Raw genomic sequence first — 20261 nt, forward strand, 5'->3', positions numbered from 1 at the left:
TGAAGGGGGCCTATAGGGATGCTGGGGAGGGACTCTTCATTAGGGGCTGTAGTGATAGGACAAGGGGTAACGGGTTAAAACTTAAACAGGGGAGGTTTAGATTGGATATAAGGATGAAATTCTTTCCTGTTAGGGTGGTGAGGCACTGGAATGGGTTGCCCAGGGAAGTTGTGAATGCTCCATCCCTGGCAGTGTTCAAGGCCAGATTGAACAGAGCCTTGGGTGACATGGTTTAGTGTGAGTTGTCCCTGCCCATGGCAGGGGGGTTGGAACTGGATGATCTGGAGGTTCTTTCCAACCCTAACTATCCTATGATTCTATGATTCTATATTTTTGTGGTTTGGTTGATTATTATTAAACTTCAGAGTAATGAGACCTCATTTCTAGCCCCAGATAACATTTGCAGATTCCCCAGCACTCTGTGAGCAGGGGAAAACTTTGTAAACATTTCATTCCTTCTTCTGCACAAAGAGGATAATAATAGCTATACTATGGAAACAAGTAGTTTTATGAAAAAAGTGCGTACAGAGGCCCTGAGACTTCACAGTGGTATGCTTTACAGTGTGTTATTGGGAGATATATTCTTTGCAAATGCTGAGACAGTATTAGATAATAGTAAGAGTTTGAATATAAAATGTTCATCATTATCACCATTGTTATTTTATTTGACTGTACAAAAGAAGGAACACGGAAATGAAACAGTATTGAGCTGTAGTAATTTAACTGGTCCTAAATCAGCCTTTTGTTTAGCTATATGAGGAAAGCAGAATGGCTTTGTCCCATCTTTTTAATATGTGTTTTCCTTGTATTTTCTGGGTTTAATGAAATGCAATCAATTTTTAGGCAATGGCTTGTCTTGCACATCAGAACACTTCACAAAGTGACGTAAATTATCACCATTGTTGCTGTAAATACAGGTGAGGATAATATATTTAGCATTTTATCACATCTTGAAAGAAGAAAGTACGAAAAAAGTTTACTTTGTGCACTGCAAACTCATTTAATTGCATTCTAGCAACATAAATTAACGTTGCTACAAAGACTGTAGTTCACTCCAGGTCATCAGGAAGGGTGCTGAACACCGCAGTCAAGTTGTCTCCTGTCTAGAAGTTCAGAGGAGCTTTCAGTGGTGGTTTTCACATGGGTTGCATTGTTCTGTCTGTTAGTGTGCAAAATATATTTTCCAGTATAACAGGACCTATTTTTGGTTTTGTGATCAATATTGAATCGGAGACAAAGATGAAATAATGTGTTTCCTTTCTCCCATATTTCCCCATCCTGTATTTTATTCAGTTTTTTTATTCCAGCTTTACAATTTGCTCTTACCTTCTTTGAATTGCATCTATTTATTTCAAACCATTTTCTACTCTATTAAGATCATTTTGAATTCTAAAGATGTTCTCCAGTGTACTTGCAGCCCCTCCCAGCTTGGCATCATCTGTAAATTTAATTAAATTAATTAAATGAAAATTAACTCAAAGGCTCCCATTGACTTCAAGGGGCATTGGAGTGACTCCAGACTGTCTTACGTCTTTAAGAAGTGGTTCAAGGGAAATACACTTTCTGCTTTACAGGTCGTTTTTATAAGCAAGAAGACAGATGCATGCTGAATAATTCAGGGTCATCATTGCTGACTGAGAGAGATTTAACTAATTTGTCAAAATAATGACCTTTGTTCACAGTGGGGAGCAAGTGGTTTTGGATTATTTCTATCCCCAGAGAGACACTGGAGGAGCATGGGTTTAGATCTGCGCCATCACGAGGGGCTTGTTTAGAGATGTAAAATGAAAGGTAAGCGTCAGTAGCAGTGGTGTTTGCAGATGGTGGGAGACATGTTAGAATGATGAAGGTGATACTTTCCTTTTATCCTGACAGAAAGGGCACTGCTACCCAGTCTGTGGAATACTTGGGAATGCCAGGATCACACCTGTCCTGTTCCCAGCTTTGGCCTTGTGTACATATGCACGCACACGTGCCTGCACACACATAGGCATGCACCGCTTGATTCACTGCTGTTTCCCCATTAAAAGGAAATCAGAAGGCGTTGAGAGCTTGAAATCTTCCTTAAATGAGTGCGAGGAGAGCAAGTCCCTAGCAGAGGGGGAAAGGACAGAATGCCCTGTCTGGATCTTGGTTGGTAACAAGCAAGGTGCGGAGAGGAGTTTGTTAAAAGCAAGTCTATCAGGCAGTGACCCCCCTAGCCATGCCAGTCTGCTGCAACTCATGCAAGTATGGTCACAGTCTGACCTCCATGTGTCACAGCGTAGTAGCGTGAGGGGTGACGAGCTCACGGCCATATGCCATTCTGCAGTCCAGCTTGGGAACTCATTTATCTTCAGTTCTCCAGAAATAGGAAACTGCAGAAAGAGATGGTTGTGTTAGTGAGTCAAGTGAGGACAGAAATCCCCTCATTGCTCCGCACCTCAGCCCACTGCTCCAGTTGGGAAGGATGTTCCTGTTCCAGTACAAACTTTGCAGTCACTGTGACAGCAAGTGTTGTTTGGAAAACGTTCCCTGGCATTGTGGCCTGTCCATGTTGCTTGATGCCAGCTTTCATCTGGCATTTGTTTATTATGGCTGCCGCTCTGCTGTTGCGGCACAGTCTGCTTAGATATATGCTTCTCTGCAACTGATTTTTGGCTTAAAAAGGCTTAGGTCTCTTTGAGAAATTTTTCATGCTTTGCTATTTTGTTACTTTCTCCAGTCACTGCAAGGTGCTGGCCAGCTTTCCAGAGCCTGGCATGCATGCATGAGTGTATGTATATTGCAGCAGATTTCTCCTTTTTCCTCTAAGTGGTAATGGTGGATGTCTGAATACTTGCCAGAGGAACAGAACTAGGCTTTGCCTGTGCAAACTCAGTATCAGAAAGAGAACTGGATCTTTAAGACTCTTTGAAGTCATCCTGTTACCAAGATTGAAATCTCTTTGTTCTGTAGCTCTAAAGCCTGCCATTACTAAACACATGTAATCTCCTTTTCCCTGCGTTGGAGTGACTGAAATGCAGTGCCCTCGCTCAGGATGATGTCTAAGTTACACAGGTAATTTCAGCAGCAATTGTTCATTGTTCTATTAAGTACTAGCTGAGACATGGCTAAACTGAAGGAGTTGCCTGCAGATCTGTACTTGTGGGACACTGAAGTCTGAGAGCACTGAAGAGTTCAAATTCCTCTCCTTTCATCTTGGTATTCTCTTCTCACTGCAGGGTCTTTTCACGCACTTCTTTTTCGTGCTCTCACCTCCTTCAAGTCTGCAGAGGTCTGGTCTCATACATGGCTTAGGTCAGATCAGTTCTCAGTGGTGTCCCTAATTAAAATTTATGTATAACCCATAACTCTTTTGGAAAGAAATTAGACAAGCAGGACACTTCTTGTCTGAGGGCAGAAGTCCGGGCCCTTTTCTGGCAGAATGAAAGCTTACCAGAGTCAGAGAAAAGTCTGAGGTTTGGATGAAATCCTTGGGCAGAAATTTTGCATCCTTAATGCTCCAAACACAAAGATTGTCCTGTGAAATAGAAAAGTGCTGTTGTCTTCACTTGATGGATGGTAAATGACTCTACTAAAGACTGGATCCTTGACCACGCATCCAATTTGTTGCTGGAGGGCTAGAGACATGACATGCCTGCAATGTCTATGGCATGCCATGGCCTATGGCACAGAGATGCCCAAGCTAGTGAGTCTCCCCGGTGCTGTGCTCTGTGGGACAAGGTACAGAGATAAATCATGGCCACAGCACTGTGCATACATTTCTATTGCTTTTAGTGCTTAGCTGGTTAGATACGTTGTAAATCTCTGTAGATCTCCGAGCTTGAGGATGGGCACGCTGTAGTGCAGGTGCACCTTGCACATGTGGTATTGGTAGAGGAACCAAAAAACCAGGTCTTCCCAGTCCCATGCAGTAGCCTTCACCACTCTCCTGCTGTCCTTCCTTTATGGCTGTTTTTGTCAAGAGCACAGGCCAAACTTTCTAATCCATTTGCAAGTGTCAGTGTCATTTCTGAGCCTTCAGTAACCACCTGTCGCTGCACCATGAGCTGCGTAATTAGAACTGACAATCCCTGTCTAGAGGTTTCTTGGAAACTGGAAAAATGAGAATGTTGTCAAAAAGAAAAAAAAAAGCAGTGCTTCCAGCCTGCAGTGCAGTGATGGAGATGAAAGATGAGTGAATCCAAGGAGGCAGAGAATGTATCAGCCCAGTGCCTTTTTCTAACTAGTTTAGAAGTCAAAAATGGTCTGTAAAGATTTACATTTCTCTTATGGCCTTAAAGAAAATGTATTTTAAGCTGGCTTCTTTATGTCTCTTCTCTTTGCTGGACCAAACTAGTATCAAGTTTTGTAGCAGTATGCTTAAAACCACAATAAGGGTGGTAGTTTCATTTTGCTTCAGTTGATCAAAAAGAACTTCTGTATTTTATTCTTTTTTTAGTAGTTTTCCATAAAATTATGAAAACCCTGTTAAAGAGGATCTTATTTTTTTCTAACAGAGAGAAAATGCATTTAATTGGAGTCAGTGTTAGATCATGCCGTGTTCTCAATTCTGAGTAACAGATACAAATCTCAGAATAAGATGTGAATGTTTTGTAGGTGATAAGTGACTTTCAATGGCCTTTAGTGCTCAGATTCGGAAATTGAGCTGGGGACCTCCTGAGTTAGGAGCCCAGTCTGAAAGGGGAGCTGAAGCACAGAGCTTGCCGAGCCATGGGATCTTACACTGTGCAGCAGGCCGTGTGGAGGAGCTGTGGTACCCACTACTCAGCACATCATGCGTACTTCACTTCCATCCCACCTACACCCTCAAAAGCAGCGTATATGTCATAGTCATTTGAATTTGCTGGTGAAGGAGAGCTCTCCTTTGCACTTGTACAATATATCAAAAGTGACCTGGTAAGGATAGATGAGAAATGACTGGAAATGTGTTTCAGGCTAATGAAGAGAAAACCAGGAGTTCTTTAGAAAGACAGGCTTGTTAACATAATTGTAATGTATGTGATGGCGGTGCCAAAAAAGAAAATTCAACATAGCCAATGGAAATACTGTATTAAGCAAATACCGCAGAGATTCAGACAGTCCAATCCTTCCATCTGCTTATGTGATGATCCTGCAAGGGTATCACCCCAAAAGATAAAAGGTACCACAGATGCTGAGCACCAGGAAGATGCCAAAAGGGTGACAGCAGTGTGTGTGCCAATAGCAGAAGTGTGGAGCTCCCACAGGTAGTGGGGTCAGGGGAACTCTTCACTAACACAGCAGAGTCTGCCCTGGTTTGGAGTAACAGGGCACTGTGGTAGGAGAGCCCAGGATTTTGGGAATCATTTCTGGGCTGGGTCACACATGTACTGGGAAAACTTAGGCATGTGTTCTGATCTCTGTGTGATTCAGCTCTCTATCTCAAACAATAAATAGAAGTCTGATTCCCTGCCTTGGTTAGATGTCGTAGGAGCTGTATGCAGGGAACATCGCTGGGTACAAGGGGTCTCGTCTCTGACTGTAGAGTGTTGCTACAGTATGCTGGATTTGGTGATTATCAAAACAGAGTGATCTCCACATTGCTGAAACCATGCCTCAGTGAGGAATAACTTGGTGGATGCCAGAGAGAATTACACACATACCTTCTGTGATCAGCATATGAGGGAGTAAAACACATACCTGGTAAATTCATCCAAGTACAGATTTGTTGCTTAATATAGGACAAAGCAGTGTAAAATCAGTATTATGGTAGCCAACAGAAATATTTTTTGGCCATTTGTGAATGAGATTTGATGACTTCAGCTGAATTGCAGGTGGGATCGCTTGTGGAACAGAAAGGAGTTGGCAGGGATTCTGGTTTCCTGTAGACAAGGGGAGTATCAAGTGTCCTAGATATGACAAATAGGTTCTTTGCACACCTAGTTTTACTGTCATGGTAATTATAGACAAAACCAAAGTTACTGACTGCAGGTTAATGCTGCTGGTTCTTTCATTTCACAGTGTGGGTCTGACATCAGTGTTTTGATTCTGGGGTGTTCCAGCGTGCTGGGAATGCTGGGGAACAGTGGGACTGCTTCACGGTGGGACTGCCAACATTCCTTTGCCAGTCCTTTTTGCATCTGGGGAGATTCAGCATTTCTTGAGATCCTTCAGCTGCCCTGGGAGAATACAGGAATTCCATAAAGTACCTTGCCTTCCTGTGTGTTCGGTCAGATTCGTGGTGCACACAGTTCTCTCTGTTTTCCTCCCAGCTGCTCCCAAAGGTGCGGGTTTGGCATACAGTATGAGCAGCCCTTGGAACAGGCAGTTTCAAGCTGTGTGCTCTCAATTACCTTTCTCTCTCCAGCATTGCTTCACTCACTGGTTCTGACAAATAAGGAAGACTGACCATCCCCTTTGCAGCGTGGTTACAGTGTTTAGTCTGTCTGATTTGTCATATTATTGATCTGCTCTGCTTCACTTGGAAGTCAGGTATTTATTACCCACAGACAAGCAGCCTGTGTGTCTCCTGTCTTTTCTTGAGTGTGAGGCAGAGTTGTTCTGTTGTCGTTACTCCTCTTTAAGCTTTCCTGGAAGGAGGGGAGAAATGCCATTCTTAGTTTAGTAATAAAAAGCTTGGGGTACTGGATGTGTTCATCATTCTTCTCCCTCTTTGCTTGGATGCCTGCAGTGAGTGATACAGTGAGTGTTATAGAGTGCATGTGGTTTTCTGATCAAGAGAGAAACAGGGAGATGCAGCTTAATTATCATTGGCAAGAAAGTGTTGACACATTCATTACAAACAATTGTGGCTTCTAAAATCTAAAGCATGAGGTGGTGGGTCGAGTCCAGCAGCTTTCTGGTTAGTTGTCAGACAGTACTTGCCTATCTAAAGCTCTCCTGCATGACAGTGCTGACATTTCCATGTCCCACTGATTTAGAGGCACAGACACCAAAGCCATCTCTCATTCTTTTGCTTATCCTGTGCTGGCAGGAACACCGCTTGCTGAATATCAAGAGCAGCAGGTGAACAGGAAGTCACCACCTTCCTTTTCCAGCTGGAAAGCAGGAATTGCAGCCTAGCCAACAGCAAATGAGGGATGGCCATAGCAGCAAAAGGAGTGGAGAACTGCAGGGGTGAATGGAGCCATTTGATTTCTCCTTGCATCGCCTGCTTGCCAGGGACGCAACTTCACCCTTAACACTACGTCCCATAGAACTGTATTGTGCCCTTGGTGTGGGTGTGTGCTGGTGCAGGTGAAAATAGGGAAGGACTGTCCTCTAAGTACAGACAAATTCCAAGCAAGAGAAAGATGTACTTGTGTAACCCTTGCACCTGAGCTCGCTCTTGTTTTCTTTAGATTAAGCTTTGCAAAATCCCTGTAAAACAAGGGGATAGTATCCTCATTTTACAAATACATCAAAGAGAGATTAAAGCCCAGATTCTTAAAGAGATTTAGCCACCAAACTCCCCTTGAGTTTAGTGGGAGATAACACTTCAATATCCTTGAGAATATGGATCTCAATACATTACACACAGTCATCTAGTAAGTGTGTGATGGAGCTGGGAATTAATCCCAGGCTTTGAGAAAGTCTGTTCTGTGCCTTTACTTTCCTTTCTGCAGATGAGAATAGCACTATTCATTGTGCTAAAGGTACTTCAGATTTCATATGATTGGATTTTAATTGAGCAGAGTTTCATTGTGAAGGTTTTGTTTTGATTTGTGGCCCCAGTTGATTATGGCTTCTTGGGGAAAATTTGGCACAATATATTCAGTCAGATTTGTAGCTCTGTAAAACAGCTTCATGAAATTATGCTGATTTCCCAGGAATTTAATCTCTTGACAGAAAAGGGAAGAAAAGGATGCTAGCAGGTTCCTGTTGTGTCAAAGAAACATCTTGTTTTGACATTTCCAAAATGAAATGTTTTGATTTTTCATTTTAAAATAACATTTTTTCTTGATGTTATGGTATCTTTACATAATTTTAATCATTTGAAATTGAAATGAAAACTCATTTCGTGACCCAGAAATGAAACCAAGTGTAGGTGTCTTGAAAGCCCTCATGAGATGAAGCATTCATCCTCCTCATCTACTGCCTGTCCCATAGGAGAGTCCCATGTGCTCTGGGAGCGTGTCATCCAAGGTGGCTCCTCCTGTGCATTGTGGCAAATTGAGGACAAGGATGAAGCTCTTTCCAGACTGCAGTTATTCCTTAGGCAGGTACTTAGGCATGGTGTGTAAGGGGGTTTAATGATGTGTCCGTAAATGACTGCGTGGCAGCTGCTCTTCTCTTACTACATCCTTGACAAGTGTATGGATTCTGTGCAGATCCACTGCATAGAAATAAATTTAACTGTTCTTACTGTGGAAATGAGTGCAAAAGCCATATGGAAGGGAAAAATCCACCAAAATCTTATGCACCAAATCTCAATCAAAAAAGAAACAAAAGGTGATTCCTGAGGGGAAACTTTCAATGAGGGGATTTCTCAGTTGATAACAGCAGCAAACTGCAAACATTGTGTCACATCCGTAACTTCACAAAGTAAGTGTTAAACTCGCAGCTAGAATTAAATGTTTGCCCAGAACTGTAAGTCCTTTTAAAACGTGCCATTGCATATTGCACTCAGGTGCATTTTGCTGAGGGTAATATATTGATGTTTGCCACAAAGCTATAGAACAAACCAAAGAATTTAATATAAATTAATTTGTATCAGAGTTCTCTTAATCAATATCCACTGTGATGTGCTTCAGGTGGATAAGTACAGTGAAAAAAAACATGTTTCATTTGCACAGGTCTCTGCTAATATCTATTTATTGCTGAACTTCCTCTGGAGCAGTGCTAGGTATGTTTCTGTGATGACACTATGAAAATGCCTGACAGGAGATAAGCTCTAAAGACCCTTAGAAACTAAGGGAGATGTTTGTCTCTGGATCAAAAAGCAGATACAGCTTTTTTGGTATCAGATCGCAGCATTTTTTGGTGTCATGATGCATTAGGAAAAACACTGCAGGAAAGTGTGGACGCTTTGAAGGTGAGGACTTTCAAATCTGAGAGCACCCTCTGGTTTTCCTGACTCTGTAGAGTTCAGGTGTGTCACTTGTCGCCTCTAAAGCAGGCACAACCTTTCTGCACAGAGCAGAGAACCAGTATAAAGAGATTATGAGGTATAAAGCCTTGTGAACACAGCTCATCATTTGGCAGCTATTTTGGCAGATACTTCAATACTTACAATCAAAATTCAGAATATTTAAAATTAAGAAGACCTTACGCAGTGTACATCCCCCCACATGGGGAAAGCTGTCAAGGTGATGCTAGATTTAAAGTGTGTCTGGAATCCAGTCGTTAGGGTTCAAGACAAGTCATTCTCCTTTCAGCAGCTGTGGAGCAGCCTGGCTTGAGATGTTCACCCTGCTGAACATAACAAGTCACTGACTGAGGAATGGGAAGAGCATCCCTAAACTTGATGCTATATCCATTTACTGTTTCTTCCTGGGGGGCGGGAATAAAAATCTTCTTTTCTCTGCAACACAGGAGGTGCTTTAATTATTCCTTAAGAGCAGCTGTTCAGTGGTTGTTCCTAATTCCAGCAGCATCCAGGGTAGTTAACGGCTCTGCTGATGCTATCAAGTCTGAGGACAGAGATTTCTCAAACTTGGGGTCCTCACAGAATCTGAGGTCACTTTTTGGGACACACAGTGCGCTTAGAGCTGACCTACCTCCTGCATTGCTTCTTTGTTATAGTAATTTATCTCTGCGTTGCATCATTTCAGGCTGGATTCAGTTATCACAGTAACGTATCTCACTCCAGCACTGCGGGTTAAGAGCAGGTGATTAAAGGTGACTCCGCCTCCCCCGAGTCATTTATAAGTGACTTATAGAGCTAATAATGGCCTCATCCTTTTGTACCTTGGTACACAGCTTGTGTTCCGGAGTCTTTTATAGCTCAAATGAGCTGGTTTTGCTTATTTATTTCCCTCCTCATTCAATTTTAATGGTTGTTAGAGACTCCCCCACTCTTCTTCTGACAGCAGTGATTTAGGCAGGGCTCATTAACATAACTTACGTTACTAAATATCGCCATTTATGCTGGTAGACCAAGGAAAATGTGTGCAGTGCTAAATCAGAGGAGATCCCATGAGCTTGCCAAGGTGGCAGGGCTTTGTTTGAAGCGTATATTATAAAAGAAGAATGCTTGTATGAGGGAAGGATCACTTACAGAACATGCACAGGGGACCAGAGTCCCAGAGTGTTTCTGAAATACAGGTTTTACATGGAAATGTCAGACACTTTCCTAATAGGCCACCCTTGAAATGCCTAAACCAGAACTGCTCTAGGTGCATCTTATTTTCAAAGACTTATTAGCTGTGACTTTGTAAGAGTTCTACAGAATTACTGTAGCAGAAAAGCCGTTTCCTGTGAGGGTTTTACCATTATCCTGTGGGAATTTAATGATGATAATTTGGTGTGAAAAGACTATTAAAGCTATTTCTGAGAGCTAACAGTGAAATGCTGGGTACCTCTTCTGGGAGTTACGATGTACCCTCCCTCCCATTAGATCTTTGGATTCTATTCAGCCCAGAGCTAACATGGGTTTACGGGACCAAAGGAATAGTCAGCCACACAGATTCATATCTACCATATACAGCCTCTGCAAAAGGGTAATGGGAAGAGCAGTTAAATCCTTTTAGGAAAGGGATGGGAATAATGTTCACTGGAGAACACTGGATGCCAGGAGGTCAGTGGGATATGGATTGTGTGTGATTTATGATTTTTTTCCTAGGCTGGCTGAAGTCCTGCTAATACAAGACTTCAAAGCATTTAGCGTTTTGTTCCACAGAGAGTCTAGCAAACAGTGAAATAAAATAAGAGAAATCAATAAAAACTAATTTCTCTTGCTTGTGATCACACCTGAAGAACGTACAGAATGGGGGTGCTTTAAAGGACAGAGCTGACTTCTTTTCAAAGAACACAAACAGGCTTTAATAAAAAAGTATTTTATTATCAAAAAAGTTTTATATTATAAAAATATGCCTTGGACCAGCAATGCCCCCCTTCTTTTCTGGTCAGTATTTGCCAAGGAAACAATCCTGAATTAAAGTGACACAGCCGCATCATTTTCACAGTTGCGGGGCGATCAGCTGAGTTTTGGGCCCAGTTTTGGGGTACCCCGTGTAGAAAGTTGCTGAAGGAATTTACAGCGAGGATTTTGGGGAAGGAGGCAGCAGTGACTTAACTCTATTCCCATTTCTCACAACAGGACTAAGGGTTTGAATTAAATGCAATGCTGAGCTCATTTGAAATACACCACCTTGCACGTTCTATAGTAGTGATGATTGAACTCGACACCCAGCTTGCCAGAAGCCACATGTTTGGTACAGACATGGTGCACTTAGAAATCTGATTCCTAATTCTGTGCTGTGCTGGCAGCAAGGAATGGGCCTCTGCCCTCTGCTGCCCTGGTGCAGGGAGATGAGATATGTATGTGACTCAGAGAAAGTTGTCTGACTTGTTCACCAAAAAAGAGGTGGAGCTGCAGGAGCCAAACGAAACCCAAAGCACTTCTGTAACCTACCAAGTTCATGGCCAAAAAAAGCCATTCAAATCCCAGTTCCCTCGAGAGATAAAAGTCCCCTGTATTGAGAGGATTTCTGGAGCATCTTGTGAGCACTAAGTACAGCTTCCCTTAATTAATGGCAGTCAGCTCAGCATGGTTGTGTGAAAAGCTCCAGCGACAGAAAGCCCAGAAAGGCTTCAGCAAGGGAGCACAGCACCAGAAGGGCTTAATGGCATTATAATGCCCTTGAATTATAGTGGTCACAACACAGAGAGGTGTATCCCAGCACTACATTAGCAGTAAAGGAAAATCTACTCTTTCGCTCTTGAACCCTTGTCACCTTCACTGAAAACTGAGTTGCCATTCCTGACATACCAATACTCAAAGGGGGAAAGGAAAAGGAGATATAGGTGGGATTGCTGGACTTTGGAAAGAAAACAAATTGGTTTTCCCCACAGATCGCCCACCTTGCTCCAGCCCTTTGTAGTTCCCCTCTTGCATTTTATAATGCGTTTAATAGTTTTCTGAAATCTGTCACTGTGGAGACCAAGCTTTTGCAACCCCATAATTCCCTTAATAGCTCACTGTCGGGGAGCTGTTGTTGATTTAGTGCAGGCCCTCTCTTTGGCTCGCACACGCATCCAAGGGTATGTGCAGTGGCTCCATTCATGTGTTTAATAAAGTTGAACCACAGCCATTGCTGTTGTGTGTGGTGAGTCGTGGAAAGCCAGGACTGGAGAGCAGAGAGGAGGGCTGGTACTTAAAGGCTGTTTATGAGAATTAACACCAAAGAAAAGGAACTGCTTGACATAGCAAGGAATTGAAATCCATTACAGGTTGAAAACGAGACATGGGCTCAGAAAAGGCAGTGGCAGCAGAAGCTTCTCTGTGCTGCCCCTGTCAGCATTAACATGGAGAAGGTGTGCGAAGGGGAACCCATCACTCTCTTCGCCTGTGTCAGCCCTGAGGACTGCCCAGAGGTTGCCAGCTGCTGAGCTGGATGGATGGTCTGTGCTCATGTGCAGATCCATCCTGCAGAGGCTCAGCTGAGTCCCACCAAACTCATTTCACTAAATATTCACTCATTTCCAACAAACAGCTTAGAAAACTCAAAGGAGATGGAGAAACTCAGTTTTTCTTCTTTCTATGCATCTTAGTCTTTCCCTTGTGCTGGAAGATGGATTGTTTGGATGTGTCTGTAGTAACGTGGACATGGCTAATCTGCCTTTCTATTGATGACCTGTTTCTGAACATCCTGGCCTGATTTACGAGAATGTACTGTACTCTGCACCATGTTTTGCTGTTCCTCTGTTAGGACTGCATGCAAACGGCAGTGAACAGTGATGCTTATTCATTCAAAGAGTGAAGGGCTGGCTGGGAACCGAATGAGCTCATAGTTGTTGCCATCTCCACTTACAGAAAGGAAAACAGCAGAAATGGGTATCCCAAGTATAGTCATTCTTTTCCTGACCATCAGTTTGTTTTATAAATCATAATCCTGAAAGCACAAGGTCATGGTATTTATTGAATCATTCATATAGTAGGTTTTCAGGGGTGGATTCTTTTTTTAACTCTCTTTTTCTGTAGTATACCCTGATAAAATTGGAACTGAGATCTGTTTGCCTGCCAAATTTTCTTTCTCTTGCTATTGCTTGAACTTTAATGAATTTAAAATCTGAGAGTCTGATTCCCATCTCTTGCTAGCATAATACAGCAATTACCTCTGTTACATGGGAGAGTCTCAGCCTTTTTCCAGTCCCTGTGTGCTGCTCTTCACACACACACAGAGTCTAATAAAAACAACGTCCAAATCCCCCCTGTGCTATCTATGGATGCTTTAAAAGCCACTGCTCAGTGCAGAGCAGAGACTTGCAGGGGAGGCTGAAGGGGTCTGCTTGGGAGAGGGCTCCCCTCTCTTCTCTGCAATGTTTGGAAATATCCCCCAACTGGTTTTCATACTGCAAGACAGTTTACCTGTTACCTCAGATCTCTAAGAGATGGTTTCAGTCCTAGGTTGATCACCCATGGAGACATTTAATTGCCTGATGCGTTAACTAGCTAATATTCAAGAATATGAGATGTTGCTAGCTGGAAGCAGAGGCAATGAGGAAGTCACAGTGAAAGCTGTTACCTGGCCCCATGCACCACTAAAGTTAATCCCTGTCTTCAGGCCATTCACTTGTGGGTATGGTGCAGCTTGCAGAGCACAGAGACAGGTGAAGGGCCTCAGGGCAATCAGCTCCCAGGCAGAATGTTTTCCTCAGGGTCACTTTGCCTGCAGGTTTGATCTGTTGCCTCTCAGGTGGGAATCAGCACTTTGAGGCTCTGCCCTGTTTTAATTCTCACTGGCATCCCAGTGAAACAGGAGAGGTCGGAAGCAGTAGACAGGGGTTCTTGGTACATTGGGGAGTTGTCTGGTCTGAGGAGAGCACTTGAAATACAAAAAGGCAACAGGGATAAATGCAGTGCCAGCAAGAAATAGACGATTTCCACTTACCAAGGTACCCCATGGGGTGGGAGAAGGAGAAAATGTACCAGGTACTGGCTGAAGGTCTTCTGACTTCCTGCCCATTAGACAGTTAGACCTTGCAGGTGGGAAGTATGATGTAGTTCTCACCCTGAAAAGCCTACACTTAAATTAGTGTGCCTTCTGCAAGGATGCACGAATAACGTCTGCTCTCTTGCTGCTGCCCAGACATGCTGCTCCCAGAAGGGAAATACGCTTATGCCTTATGCTTATGAAGCTTCTCCTGGAGTTTTGCAGAGTTTCTTCTTCCTCAGCTCAGCCCAGTTTGGATGAACACTATGATGAAGTGGATATTACAGCAGTGCCACAGGCCCCAGCTGGAGCAGGATTTGTCTGTCCTCAGCTGCCTGCTGTGAGGTCCTTTCCCTGCATTGCACAGCCCCATGCTCTGAGGCTTTTTTGACAGCAGCTAGGTTTTATTTCTGTGCAACACAATGAGATTGGATCCTCACAGGAGCTGTTAAGAGCTAATGTAAAACATGCTAAATGTGAGAAAATCCCCCAAACCATAATTCTGCCTGTGAATAAATTCCTTACCTTCCTGCTGAAACCAATGGCTACTATAAGATATTGACCTTAGAACAGCCATTACTTGCAAGAGAGCCATTGCAAGGGTCATGATAACCCTTTTTGGAACATAACTTGTGCTCAGACAAGCAAGGAGGGAAATGGATTTGCTGTGGATCTGTCTGTAAGGGGGGTTGTTGTTGTTGTTTAAAGATAATAATATTAGGAATGCAAATTATCCTATGAAAGCTGGTGATATTTAAATATGATTTAAATTCATTTAGCATTCAAACAGAAAAGGAGAAAACGGCATTAAATTCTGATGGGGATGAAACTGCATTCTGGAGTTAGAAATATTAAATACATTTACAGAATGGAATGGAAGGTCTGGATGGTAATGGATTGTGAAAAGAGTTCAGACTTTTAATAGATCATTCCTTCAGATCATCAGCACAGTAAAGTGGTAGTTAATAAATTATTAGACGTGTACATTTACTCGTATATTTTAACCAGCTGTAATGAACAGGTCCTGTCAGCTCACCTAGATCCTTGCAATAGCTGCTAAATTGCTTGAGTGAGATTTAGTAACTCTTGGCAATATTGATGTCCAAAACTGCAGGTAATAAATAAAATGACATCAGGACCAGCTTGAGCAGAGCACTGTGTAAGACTTGTGTCAGCCTTGCAGCTGAGGTGGTGTTTGGCACCAGGGAACACCACTGGGCATCAGTGAGTTCTTCCCTGTGACTGGTTTTTAGTTGATGTGACCAGCTCATGCCTTGGCACAGGTAATGGGACTCCTGAAGAACCTTTTGTCCCAGTTTGGGGTTGACTAGAAAAATCTGTTCCCTACTCAGTTTTGTATACGAGCAGTTACCTGTTCCTCCTCACGGGTATGTGGTATTCTTTGGGCTACACACAAAGCAGAGGAGATGGAGGATAGCAGAGTCTGACTGAGCCATGGAGAGAGGACTATCCTTGTGTTAGAGTGGGAATTAAGAACAGAATGAAGCTGTTCTTTTATCTTAAATTAAACTAGAAAATGTTTATAGTAGAAAAAGCCTGCCTTTTAAAATGATGCCAGATTATACAGGCTGTTAAGGGGTCATGCCAGTCACGTTTTTTGTTTTTCCTAGATGTCCTCTGAACTTGGAACTACTTTAAACCTATATCCTTTCTCTTTCTCCCACTCACTTTCCCAGCATGTGGTGTACTTTATAATTTGTGAAGAAACTCACTAATTTCTTGTTCTTTCTCCTTTCTTCAGGTTTCTGACAGATGTGACTATGTCTTTGTCAACGGGAAGGAAATGAAAGGCAAAGTGAATGTCATAGTTAATTTCACTTACCAGCATCTAAGTGCCCCTTTAGAAATGACAGTCTGGGTTCCTCGTCTCCCACTGCAGATAGAGGTGTCTGACACAGAACTAAATCAGATCAAGGGGTGGAGAGTCCCCATCATCTCTAATAAGAGGTGGGTTTCATTAGAGGATGTTCATTCTGGGATGTGTACGTGCCAAAGTCCTGTCAGGGCCAGTGGATCTGAGCATGCTTATTTGACGTTAATGCAATTCCGGTGTAAATTTGAAGGTCAAGCAGACATTTATTCAATAGGCTCCTGCAGTGGACTTATGCGGGAAATGAAGATGCAGGTTGCATGATCCTACACTGGAAATCAGTTTCCTTGTGTAGTGCTAGTGATTAGGATGGGAAGAGCCAATTGGTCAAGTTAGGCAGGATTGGCCATCGGGCAGCAGGAAGACATCAACAAGGACCAGCTCTGGCAAGGCTGGTCATTCTGCAGCCTGGTTCACAGGTCCTGCCAGTTAATTTATTCATTGTCAATGATCACAACTGGTACATACTTGTTTCATATCACTGTAGGGTCCAGTGGCACTGCTCAGTGTCTCAGAGTCAGGACACTGGTAACTAGAGCTTTAAAGATTCTGTTCATGCCCACAGGTCAGTGGTTTGTGAATGACAAGGCAGAGGATGGACGTAGGCAGATCTGGATTGTTTATGTCTGTTGTCAGTGTTTTAAGAACAAATTGATAAAGTAGGTACTTGCTATTCCCACCTACCTGTAAGGCATCATTTATTACCAGGGTTCTGTTAATATAACAGCAAAGAGACGGGGATCTTGATGGAGACATGATTTCAGTATGAATGGCACACAGGAAGAGGAGATTCCCATGGCAACACTAAGATGTTTATGAAAAGATCCAGAAAGAAAAAAAGTGGGAAGGTCCTCAAAGTGAGGACTTAACATGGAAAATACTGAGAGATATTAGGAGAGGACAGTATGGTACCAAAGTTAGCAGGCCAGTTGCTGATTTCAGCAGCTGTTTTGGAGATCTGGGCAGCCTGGAGGTCTCAGTTATGAACAAGGAAAATAGGATTAAAGTGGGGGAACCTGGCTGACTTCAGAAATGCACTGAAGGAATCAGCTTCAGCAGAGCAACCGAAGGGGGCAAAGGGTCCCTTGTTGAAGCAACTCCTAGCACCAGTTTAAATTACTTTTTCATTTGTGGTGTCCTACCAGGCCAGCCAGGGACAGCGATGATGAGGAAGAGGATGAACGCAAGGGAAGAGGCTGTGCTCTTCAGTACCAACATGCAATGGTGCGAGTCCTCACACAGTTTGTAGCTGAAGCCTCAGACCCTGGTGGCCAGCTGAACTATTTACTGGGTTCTGACTGGCAGATTGACATCACTGACCTGGTGAGTGACTTCATGCAGGTGGAAGAGCCAAGAATCGCTAAGCTGAAGGATGGACAGGTTTTGATTGGGCAGGAGCTTGGAATGACAACGATTCAGGTAGGGAAAATTAATTACTTATCCCTTTTCCTCCATTAACCCACCACCTTGGGAGCTGAGGTGTACAGCAGCTTCTTGCATTAGCAACAGGATGAAGCAGAATTGCAGCAAGGACTGGGACACAAAGAGATGGTTTTCTTTTATCTTGTGCCCCAAAGTAATGTAGATTGAAGTTTTGGTTAATTTTGTCTGAGGGTGTTTCTGAACCTGGAGCTAGCATACGGGCTATCACAGTGCGGCTGGTGAAACAGATCAGTTTTCTCAAAGCCTGCATCGACAGAGCAAAGGTAAAGTAAAAATTAACTAGTGCTGGTTGAGGATCTGAGACTGGAATATAAGTCCCCTCAGATCAAATCCCTGCACACCTGGCAAGCTCAAGGCATGTGTTACAGAATGTAAATGTTGGGGCATAATTCAGAATATGCACAAAGCAATAATAATCATTGGCACTTCTAGAATGATGTTCAGAACACTGACTGAGAGAGACAACTACGTTATGTTCTCCAGGGGTGCAGATTTAGCTTCATCAGTTTCAGCCAATATGGCTAAGACTGTGGCCTGTAAGTACCACTGTGTATGTGGCTGTACCTTAGTGTCCCCACTCTGGAGTAACATATGGGTGTTATGTCTGAAGTTAACACCCATAGTGAGTTACTATGATGCATAGTAACTCACCTGTGCATCATCTCATTGGCAGCTTTTCACATGCTGTGGAAAGAAATAGCAGCCTAGAAAAGGGAGTCCCAGAAGAGAAGGAAAAAGTAAGAGAGATTAATTAAAAATAAGAGAGAGGTTACAAATTAGAAAACATGTTAACAAGCACTGAAACAGGGTAAAAAAAATCTAACTCTCCAAACGTGCTCATCATCTCTGACCATCAAACCAGAAAACAACCACTGCACTGTCAATAACAGAGGTTATCAGGGCTGGAGAAATGGGATTTGAGATTTTTGACTTCCTGCAAAATCTATTAAGATTTTCTGAATGACTTTCTAAAGCTCTGGGACTTCAGTGCTCCAGCAGATGCACATAAAGCTGTGAAGAGAAAAATCTGAGGGGAAAAAAAACTGAATGCAAGTTGTGTTCAAAGAATGCTTCTTGTAAACTGCTTCGAATATGCGTGGTACCCTGTATGGATCATTAAATTCAACTTGCTTCCTGGTGAGCATCTTTGGATGTTAGGTATCAGTGCACTGACCTCCGTGCACATTTTTTTTAACCAAGATAAGTTTTCTGTGTCAATTTTGATTACAATACCATGAGTGGTTATTGTAGCAATAGATTAGCCTTTATTTCTATAGGATAGAAATAAATGTCATTTATTCAATGGATTTTATAGAAAACTGTAGATTGCATTATATATATGCTGTCAATCACTTACAAAATAATTGCATTTCATATAAAGATTACATTTACAAATAGTTAATACATCTGAAGCAGATGTGGTTAGCATATTGCAGAGGCGAATGGAATAGCTGATTACAATTAAGCTGTTATAAGCACCCTATTATTGCAGAAGAGTTACAAAATGTGACTAGTCATTTTTTAATCATATTTTAATAATGTCTGTCTGCTAAGAGTAATTCTGCCCATTAACATAAATACCAGTTACATGTATTACAGAAGTTCTGTGTAGCTGGTTTGCTTGGTGCTATGCAAAATGGCTGTTGCTAACTTTGATTCTTCTTTTCAGATACTGTCCCCCCTTTCAGATGCTATCTTGGCTGAGAAGACAGTGACAGTTCTGGATGAGAAGGTGACAATAACTGACCTGGGAGTGCAGCTGGTGACTGGATTGTCACTTTCTCTGCAGCTCAGTCCAGGAAGCAATAAGGCCATCTTTGCCACTGCAGTAGCACAAGAGCTGCTCCAGTCTCCAAAGCAGGTACTATTGCCCACATGTATTGTATTGTGGGAGGACACCGCTGTGATTCAATATATCTGACATTACAAGCTGATGAAATCAAGCAGATTTTTATTGATACTGTGCTAATAAAACATTTTCCTTATGGGCACTTTTTATTTAAGGCCAGCAGGTGCCCTTACAGAAAAACAAAGATCTCAGAAAAATGGCACTATGTCTAAACAACCCCAGTCAACAAACAGGCATCCCCCATCTGTCATGGCTGCATCCTATAAATAACACATGAAACTGAATGATGTGTCATAATTAAGCAACGGCAGTCTCCTTACACACACACACACACCCCTCCCCCTTCTGTCCCTTCCAGTACCTACTAGATCACATGACATACAGGCAGCTAGGTTGACAAATTCAGCCTCCCACCACAGGTAACCAGATCAGTCCTTTAAGTCCATCTTTAAGTGAGGAAGTGTAATGCCTTATGGCAAGCTCCATTAGTTACTTTTTGTGAGCATTTTACGAAGTTGGGGAACATCCCTTTCATTCCAACCCATTACTAGAATATGAATCAGCATCGACTCATTTCCTGATTTGTGATTTCATAAACTAATTTTTTTCCCCATGTTATTCTTAGTTCCTGTACTAGGGAGCCAACAGTCACCAAGGGCTTTTGGACTTTGAAATGTCCCTATCGGTCCCTCCTTGATATTTGTCTTTGTGCTTCTGTCTACATTTGAAATTTTAACTTTTTTTCCAACCCAAATCCATCAGTCTGGGATGTACCTCAAGGATGCACTGGGCTCTTAACACTTAAACATGTTCTGAGCTTTAAAGGTAAATGGTCATGACATGCACATTTGAAATCTGGCCAAGTGTTGAGATGCTTTAATTCATCATAGGGTCTTATCCTTGGGAAGCAGGGTGAGAAATAATGCAGAGCTCCTGTCTTTATAGGGTGATAAAAATCAGGCTCCCATAGTCTTCCAGGGAGTTAAAAAATCAATGCCAGGCAGATAGAAATAAGATGAGTGAGCTAATCCGTTGCTGA

General features: G+C 42.6%; 1 protein-coding gene across 4 annotated transcripts in view; it reads left to right on the forward strand.

The window, feature by feature from the left end:
* Nucleotides 1–20261, forward strand: part of LOC133275886 (transmembrane protein 132D-like) — a 275357-nt gene that overhangs the window by 250792 nt on the left and 4304 nt on the right. For 3 of the 4 annotated variants that reach the window (XM_061466160.1, XM_061466159.1, XM_061466161.1), the window contains exons 6-8: nucleotides 15802–16007; nucleotides 17076–17349; nucleotides 19043–19234. In XM_061466160.1, the coding sequence (XP_061322144.1) occupies nucleotides 15802–16007; nucleotides 17076–17349; nucleotides 19043–19234 (672 nt within the window). Of the gene's footprint in view, nucleotides 1–13804; nucleotides 13871–15801; nucleotides 16008–17075; nucleotides 17350–19042; nucleotides 19235–20261 lie in introns of those variants that run through there. The other variant, XM_061466162.1, reaches the window with a different exon arrangement.

Source organism: Pezoporus flaviventris, unplaced genomic scaffold (assembly GCF_033815535.1).
Source record: "Pezoporus flaviventris isolate CSIRO_AGI_PZ_B2104156 unplaced genomic scaffold, CSIRO_AGI_Pfla_v1 ptg000041l, whole genome shotgun sequence".
Lineage (NCBI taxonomy): Eukaryota > Metazoa > Chordata > Aves > Psittaciformes > Psittacidae > Pezoporus > Pezoporus flaviventris.